Genomic DNA, 8087 nt, shown 5'->3' on the forward strand with positions numbered 1-8087 from the left:
AGCCAGCACCAGCAAGTACAGAGTGAGCCAGGGAGCGAGCAAGCAAAGCGAGAACCCCAAATCATGGGGGTGGGGCGCGGGAGAGAGGGAGGGGAGAATTTAATTTGGAGGGTTTCCCGCTCGGGATCTCAAGACAGTAAGATTAGCATAGGCCCCGCCCACTGTGGGCCTCCAGGCTGGGGATTGGCGAGAGCTGCCCGGACTGCACAATTCCGGCCCCAGAGGCCGAGACAGTGGGGCAGTGGGAGGAGACTCGGCTGGAGCGTGGCATGTGCTGCCCCTCTCTGAGGAGGCGTGCCCGTGGGCAGGGCCGAGGGGAGGGGCGTGGCTTCTGGCAGAGCATTAGGAGGCAGGTGACAAGGGGAGGGGGTGGAGTGGCCGGTCGGCCGGCGGCTAGGGTTCCTGGACTGTTGTGTCAGTCGGGGGTGGGGGCGAGCGCGGAGGGCGGGGGCGGGGCGGAGCCGGAGCCGGAGCCCGAGCGGGGCTGCTGCTTGTGCCCTAGGGAAGGCAACGCTGGAGGCCAGGAGGAGAGAGCGGAGCGAGTCCGGCGCTGGGAGAGCCCCTGACACTGAGTCTCCTTGCTGTGAGCCCCAAGGAAGAAGAAGAAAGCGGGGACAGACGCCGGCGACTGCGCGGTGCTATCCCAAAGCCCTGGGTGTGAGGACGGACTGCGGACACAGCCCTCGAAGCAAGGGAGACACGCTCACCCCTGTTCCTCCTCTACCACTCCTCCCCTGCCCAGGTGAAGTAGCCCTGAGTGGAGTCCGGGGACCCTGAAGCCCTACGCCCCGCCCCCTGTCTGCCCATCATGCGGGGAGCCACCGGCAGGGGAGGAGGACGAAGACACGGAGGCGTAGGAGAGGGGGAGTGACCGGCCCCCACGGGAGTCCAGACCCCAGCCGGTCCCCCGGTCCGGGGGTTCGAGCGGGTTCCCCTCCCTGAGCTGCCGCGCACACCTGCTGCCATGTGCCGCCGCTGGCTCCCGTTCTATCGCTGCCCAACTTTGCGATCTGAAAGAACCTCACAGGCTCAGCTTTGAATCTCCTTAAGTGGTTTTCAGCGAAGTATCCCGGACCCAGGACCACAGGACTGCCCACGGTGCGAGGAGGTGAGAGTTGCTTGGTCTCGGGTCCCTAGTCTACTCCACTCCACCCCACCCCAATCCTGGGTCCGATTCTCGTTGCGTCCCTTCTCCAGGGGGAGGAAGGGGTGGGAGCATAGGGGGCCCCGGATTGGTCTGGCCCTGAACCCAGAGGAAGGCAGGGGAGATTAATGAGTTTGACTCCCGGATTTAAGGGACAGTTGAACTTGTTCATTGCTTTCCTTGCTTTTAATAACGAGTGTGTGTGTGTGTGTGTGTGTGTGTGTGTGTGTGTGTGTGTGTGTGTGTGTGTGTGTGTGTGTGTGTGTGTGATTATTGTTTTAAGATCAGCGCTCCCGGAATTGGATCCACACTCCCGTCCCCGGAGCGGCGCCGGCGAGGAGCTGAAGCCCAGCCAGAGGCGCCGGAGCCGCACCGTGGCAGCTTGTCTTGGGAGGGATTTCCGAAAAGGGAAAGGAACCAACAGGTTGAAAGACTGAAGAAGCCAGCCTTACTCGGGACGGTGAAAAGTGCCCCCGTTTCTGCTGCCGATTTCGCTTCCTAGGGAGGGGGAAGGAGAAAGGGGACGGAGCTGGAGTGATTCGGGAGCGGGGCAGAGATGGCTCGCCCTGACCTGGACTTGCCGCCTGGGCTGCCGGGGCCGCCGCCGCAGCCGCCGCTGCTGTCGCTGCTGCTGCTGCTCCTGGCGCAGCTGGCGGGGCGGGGAGAGGCCTCCTCCAAGGCCCTAGTGTGCCAGGAAATCACGGTGCCCATGTGTAGGGGCATCGGCTACAACCTGACGCACATGCCCAACCAGTTCAACCACGACACCCAGGACGAGGCCGGGCTGGAAGTGCACCAGTTCTGGCCGCTGGTGGAAATCCACTGCTCGCCGGACCTGCGCTTCTTCCTGTGCTCCATGTACACGCCCATCTGCCTGCCGGACTACCCCAAGCCCCTGCCTCCCTGCCGCTCGGTGTGCGAGCGGGCCAAGGCGGGCTGCTCCCCGCTCATGCGCCAGTACGGCTTTGCCTGGCCCGAACGCATGAACTGCGACCGCCTCCCGGTGCTGGGGGACGCCGAGACCCTGTGCATGGACTACAACCGCAGCGAAGCCACTACGGCCCCGCCGCGGCCCTTCCCGGGCAAACCCACGCTGCCCGCCCCGCGCAGCTCGGCGTCCTCTGGCGGGGAGTGCGGCGCCTGCAAGTGTCGGGATCCCTTCGTGCCCATCGTGAAGGAAACGCACCCGCTCTTCAACAAGGTGCGCACGGGCCGGGTTCTGAACTGCGCCGTGCCCTGCTACCAGCCCACCTTCAGCCCGGACGAGCGCACCTTCGCCACTTTCTGGATCAGCCTGTGGTCCGTGCTCTGCTTCGTCTCCACCTCCACCACGGTGGCCACTTTCCTCATCGACATGGAGCGCTTCCGCTACCCCGAGCGACCGATCATCTTCCTCTCGGCGTGCTACCTCTTCGTGTCGTTGGGCTTCCTTGTGCGCCTGGTCATGGGCCACGCCAGCGTGGCCTGCAACCGCGAGCACAGCCACATCCACTACGAGACCACCGGGCCGGCGCTCTGCACCGTGGTCTTCCTGCTCGTCTATTTCTTCGGCATGGCCAGCTCCATCTGGTGGGTCATCCTCTCCCTCACCTGGTTCCTGGCGGCGGGCATGAAGTGGGGCAACGAGGCCATCGCGGGCTACTCGCAGTACTTCCACCTGGCGGCGTGGCTCATCCCCAGCGTCAAGTCCATCGCCGTGCTGGCCCTGAGTGCTGTGGACGGCGACCCCGTGGCCGGCATCTGTTACGTGGGCAACCAGAATTTGGACTACCTGCGGGGCTTCGTGCTGGCCCCGCTCGTGGTCTACTTGCTCACCGGCACGCTGTTCCTGCTGGCGGGTTTTGTGTCCCTCTTCCGCATCCGCAGCGTCATCAAGCAGGGAGGCACCAAGACGGACAAGCTGGAGAAGCTGATGATCCGCATCGGCCTTTTCACCGTGCTCTACACCGTGCCGGCCAGCATCGTGGTGGCCTGCTACCTGTACGAGCAGCATTCCCGGGAGAGCTGGGAGCGGGCGCTCACCTGCCCGTGCCCGGCCGGGGAGCCCGGGCAGCCCCGGGCCAAGCCCGAGTACTGGGTGCTCATGCTCAAGTACTTAATGTGCCTGCTCGTGGGCATCACCTCGGGGGTCTGGATTTGGTCGGGGAAGACAGTGGAGTCCTGGAGGCGCTTCACCAGCCGCTGCTGCTGCCGCCCAAGGCGGGGCCACAAGTCGGGCGGGGCCACGGCCGCCCGGGACTACGCGGAAGCCAGCGCGGCCCTGACCGGCTGCAGGACCGGGGGCCCCTGCCCGGGCGCCGCCGCCTACCACAAGCAGGTGTCCCTGTCTCACGTGTAGCGGAGCCCGGCTGCGCTGGCCGCGCGCCGCCGGCGGAGGCACGGACGGGATTGCAGGAGGTGCGGAGAGGTGTTCTGAACAACTGATTTCGGTAGCTTTTTAACAGGTCATTTGTTTTGACTTCATGGTGCTGCTGCTGCTGCTGCTTCACTTCGGAATTTGGAAGGAGGGAGAAGAGACAATTTTGAGGTGGAACGCAAGATAGATAGTCCCGGGACTTTCTGAAGGGACCTTGTTTTTAAATATAATTTTTAAAAAATTTTTCTTATTTTCAATCCCGTGTGGGTACAAGTTGCTTTTTGGCAATGAACCCTACCTTGGCTTTGGGGAGGCGGGAGGGCTGGCTTTAAAATTCGGCGATTGGGCATTATAATGAAGTTCGACTGTATCTATTTTTTAATGAACCTGTTTCTAGCTTGTTAATTCCCTGAAAAAGATCGATTTTTTTTTTTAATATGACCAGGGTAAATTTGCGTATCTGACCGTGGAGTGGTGGGGCCAACAGGCCTGTCTCCAACTCACACCAGGACAGAGTGTTCTTCTGTCTTTAAGGCTATCTCATATTTGTTTTGTGTGGCTAGGTGTTCCTTGAAACTGGGAAAGTGCGAAATCATGTCGAAGTGCTTTGAAACTTTGTGTTTAGGGTCTTCCAAAATGACCTGGCTGTGGGGAGGAGAGAGTTGCTTCGCAAGCTTCCCATTGTCCAGGACTAGGAATTTTGGTCATAGTGTCACCTTCACGTTAACAATAGTTCCCTTAAAACTATCTGGTGTAAACTTTTGGAGACTGGAAACTAGACTGAGCTGTAATTTTCTAGCCTTGTGAAATTTGTTAGCTGTTGGTACTGAGTGGGAGGAACTTGTTAAATTCAAGAGCTGCACTTATTTAAAAAGGAAAATTTGCCTAATGCCAGGAAAAGCTAAGTCACCTACTTCTGGAGGTACTTAGTTTGGTGGTTGCCACATAGAAACGCCATCTTAATCTTTTTAATATTTTGGGGTGAGGTGGGAAAAATCTTTTTTTTTATTCATCTTTTTTTGTTGTTGTTGTTGTTGGCCACAACTATCTAAACAAAGACCTCCCCCAGCCTCTCATCGAGTGCATTACCAGAATACTTGTTAACTCGGAGTGACTTGACCAGTGTAGTCTTAACACTGACCCTTGTGGTTGACCAGGTATTTTTTGCCTCCCACGTTGCCCTGACACCTTTTGGCTCCGAGTCATTTCATAGGAGGCTCAGTTGCTCTGTCCTTCACTGAGCGCTGCAGCTTAGCGGCCACTCTTTTCTCATCTACTTTTCTTCCTTCTCCCCTCCCTTGTTCCCCTGAGGACACTGGCGGTTTGGGCCCCTAAAGATCATGGTCTTGTCTTCCCCCGCAGAGTCTTTAGACTTTTAGAAAACCACACCTATCCAGGGGTGAGGAGCTACAAAAGAAGAGCATGACAAAAAAGGAAAAGGAAAAAAACCCCAACACACACAACCATATGCCCAGACTCCTGGACAAGTTTAAAGCCAATTAGTCTCCAAGCTGCCTGGGATCACTGACTGGGTGATTTATTGAGCCCGGTCTTCCACAGACTCCACTAGTTTTTTGCAGTGTGGCTTGTTGGGCAGCTACTGGCCCGGGGAGCTTTTCCCAATATTAATCTAAAAGGTTTTATCTGGTTAAGGTGAGGACAAACAACTATACACCTTGCAGGTTGGTCCCTTGGCAGTTTCAAAAGTCCATGTTTGCTTTCCCAATCTAATTAACCATTGGCCAAAAGCCATTGAGATTATTAAGCGGGGGGGGGGGGGGGGGGGGGAATCACGCATGATTTTTTTTTTTTTTTTTAGTGAGGCAATTAGGGTTAAGTGACTTGCCCAGAGTCACACAGCTAGTAAGTGTTAAGTGTCTGCCGCATTTGAACTCAGGTACTCCTGACTCCAGGGCGGGTGCTCTATCCACTGCGCCACCTAGCTGACCCGATTTTTTTTTTTTTAAAAGAAGACTTAGTGAGAACTGAACTTGAGCAAACTGAATACCCAAAGCAATGAAGATTTACTCAAGTTGCCTAGGAAGCAAATTCTTATTGTGGGAGGCCTGTGCCTTTCAGTTATTATTTGCACTAACATTATATACACACATTGGTAAAGTGAAGAAATGTATGCTAAGGCAGGTTTTTTTCTTCCTCAGTCCCAAGTACTAAAAAAATGCAGTCCCTAATGGAAACAAATGTAGATAGGTTTTGCCTGGTTAAAAGTGGATTGGCAGAAAGGAAGGAAATTCCAAAACTATCCTTGGGAAAAGTGGATGTGATTTCTAGACCCCTTGTAAGTCTGTCCTCAGAACACGTGCATTCTTTTTTTTTTTTTTTGGTGGGGCAATGGGGGTTAAGTGACTTGCCCAGGGTCACCCAGCTAGTAAGTGTCAAGTGTCTGAGGCCGGATTTGAACTCAGGTCCTCCTGACTCCAGAGCCGGTGCTCTATTCACTGCGCCACCTAGCTGCCCCCCCCATGCATTCTTCTAGTTAACACAAGTTTTATGTGATTAAGATGCTAGCCTCCAAGTCTATACAGGTGATCTATACAGGGGGAAAGAGAGATGAGAATTGAAGGGCTTAGAATCTAATCTAGTTTTGAGTAATGAGGACTAGACCTCAAAATGGGAAATCTGACTAGCCACAGAAGGTATTTTTTTGCAGGGGAGGGGCTGGGGCATTGCTCTGTATTCTTTTCTGCTTTGAGAGCCTCCTCCTGCATTCTCCACCTTAGAGAGTATCCCTTTAGGGCCAAAACCCTTTCATACTTATACCAAGGAAGCTCTTTTCATTGATCACATTGTTGGAATTTCCTCCCTGCAACCTAACTCATTTTCATTTCCATATTATATCTATTAGCAATGTTAAAATTCTCTCCAATTTGGCTTGTCCTTCTATAATTTTGTATTTTCTATATAGGAATGTAGGTTATGGAATGTGGTGGAGAAAGTGAAAAAAATCTGGGGAGTTTGCAAAAATGCCACTCAGTTTTGCTAGGTGGTTTATTTTTTTAAAACCTATGCTTTAGTAAGTGAAAACAGGTTATTACTGTGGACCGTAGCCTCTTAAACTGTGGCTCTTGACCCTATATGGGGTTGCATAACCGACTTGTGGGGGTCGAGAAAAATTTGGCAACAGTAAAAGGTTATACCGATTTGACATACCTATATCCCCAGGGTTGGTTTCTTGGTTTCTTAGGCAAAAAGGGGTTGGTTGTGAGTGGAATAAGTTTAAGAAGCTCTGCTGTGGACAAGGGCAAAATGTCTCTGAAGCCAGCAGTACTTACAGGGTTAAATTCCTCATCCTTGCACTTTCATGGACAAGTAAGAGTATTGCTTCTGTGAGATGAATTCTTCTACTCCTAAGGCCCTACATCCTCCTCCTTTCTTAGTTGCCTTAAAAACCTGTTAGTTTTTGCCTTTTAAAAGAGACAAAACCTACATGCCTTTCCCCAATTGCTATCACCTCATCTCCATGGGTACTTTGACAAGTATCAGCCTTTCAAATCTGTTCCTTGTGTCACCATCTCTCTACCCATGCCCCAAGCTGTTCCTCCTCTGCTTTAGATTGAGATGGATGTTGGAGTAACGACCTAGGCTGGCAGACCTCTCTACCATAAGAGACAAGGGGGTATTTTCAGTTTAGCCCAACTACCCCCTAGCAACCTTTCCTTAGTTCAAGTTGAAGCACAATAAGATAGAGATCTTAATGGGGGCAGAATTGTCACTTTAGTGACTCATGAACTAAATTAAAGTGACATGTTTTCAGGAAACCTGGTGAATTTAAATTATTTATACTGCGTCATCACAGTTTGAAATTGCCTAAATTACTGGGAGGTGCCTTCTTTGTTATCTCTACAAAGCTCTTTCCCCTTTCTATAGAATTTGTGAACTGGTCTCCTAACTGCGTCTGTGTGTCTGTAGTTTGGTTTGTGTTTTTAAGGTGCAAAACAGTTTACAAAGTGGACATTCATTATGGGCTGCATTCATTGTACCACTGGCTGCTAGGAGAGAAAGCCTCCTGGTTCATTCACACACAGAACCTTAACAGCAGCACTCTCACACACAGAATGAGGACTTGTGTATTTTTAATTAACAGCTACCTGAAGCTTAAAAGGGCCTTGTTTACTTTTCTGTTTTATCCATAGAAGGAATGAGAGGCAGAAAGGGAGAAACTTTGAAAATCCACTTGTAATATCCGTTGTAATTGGGGCTGTGAAGAGCACACAGGGTGTGGGGGGGGCTTGAACAGTTACCTGATCTCTGCTAGCCTTTCCCAATTTTCTGACAGCCTGGGACATAGCAACTGGCCTACTCCAAAAGAAGGCAGTCAAAAGTCAAACTCAACAAAAGTTCACAAGAAACAGGCATACCTGGGTTATGGGTTCAAACAGCTACCAAGGAATTAGGAAGATGAGAGAAGAGCGGGATTGGATTACAGGTTCCACTAAGTCTGGATCCATTTTAACCAAGAGTGTATGTATGGTACGTCTTTTGAAACAGATGTTGTTACAAACTATGTAAATGTAATTTTGTTTTGTGCTTGTGTGTGTATATATATATACATATATACATAATATAAAT

At 52.4% G+C, this 8087-nt stretch overlaps 1 protein-coding gene across 1 annotated transcript; it reads left to right on the plus strand.

Annotated features, from left to right (window-relative positions):
* The first annotated feature begins 1700 nt into the window (after window positions 1–1700).
* Window positions 1701–5249, plus strand: FZD5 (frizzled class receptor 5). The gene has a single exon (XM_043995914.1). The coding sequence runs from the start codon at window positions 1701–1703 to the stop codon at window positions 3480–3482; it is 1782 nt and encodes a 593-aa protein (XP_043851849.1). The 3' UTR covers window positions 3483–5249.
* The last annotated feature ends 2838 nt before the right edge of the window (window positions 5250–8087 follow it).

Source organism: Dromiciops gliroides, chromosome 3 (genome assembly GCF_019393635.1).
Source record: "Dromiciops gliroides isolate mDroGli1 chromosome 3, mDroGli1.pri, whole genome shotgun sequence".
Taxonomy (NCBI): domain Eukaryota; kingdom Metazoa; phylum Chordata; class Mammalia; order Microbiotheria; family Microbiotheriidae; genus Dromiciops; species Dromiciops gliroides.

What these genes read in the sequence shown, in the direction of transcription:
- FZD5 (XM_043995914.1), top strand. Translation starts at nt 1,701, where the DNA reads ATGGCTCGCCCTGACCTGGACTTGCCGCCTGGGCTGCCGGGGCCGCCG.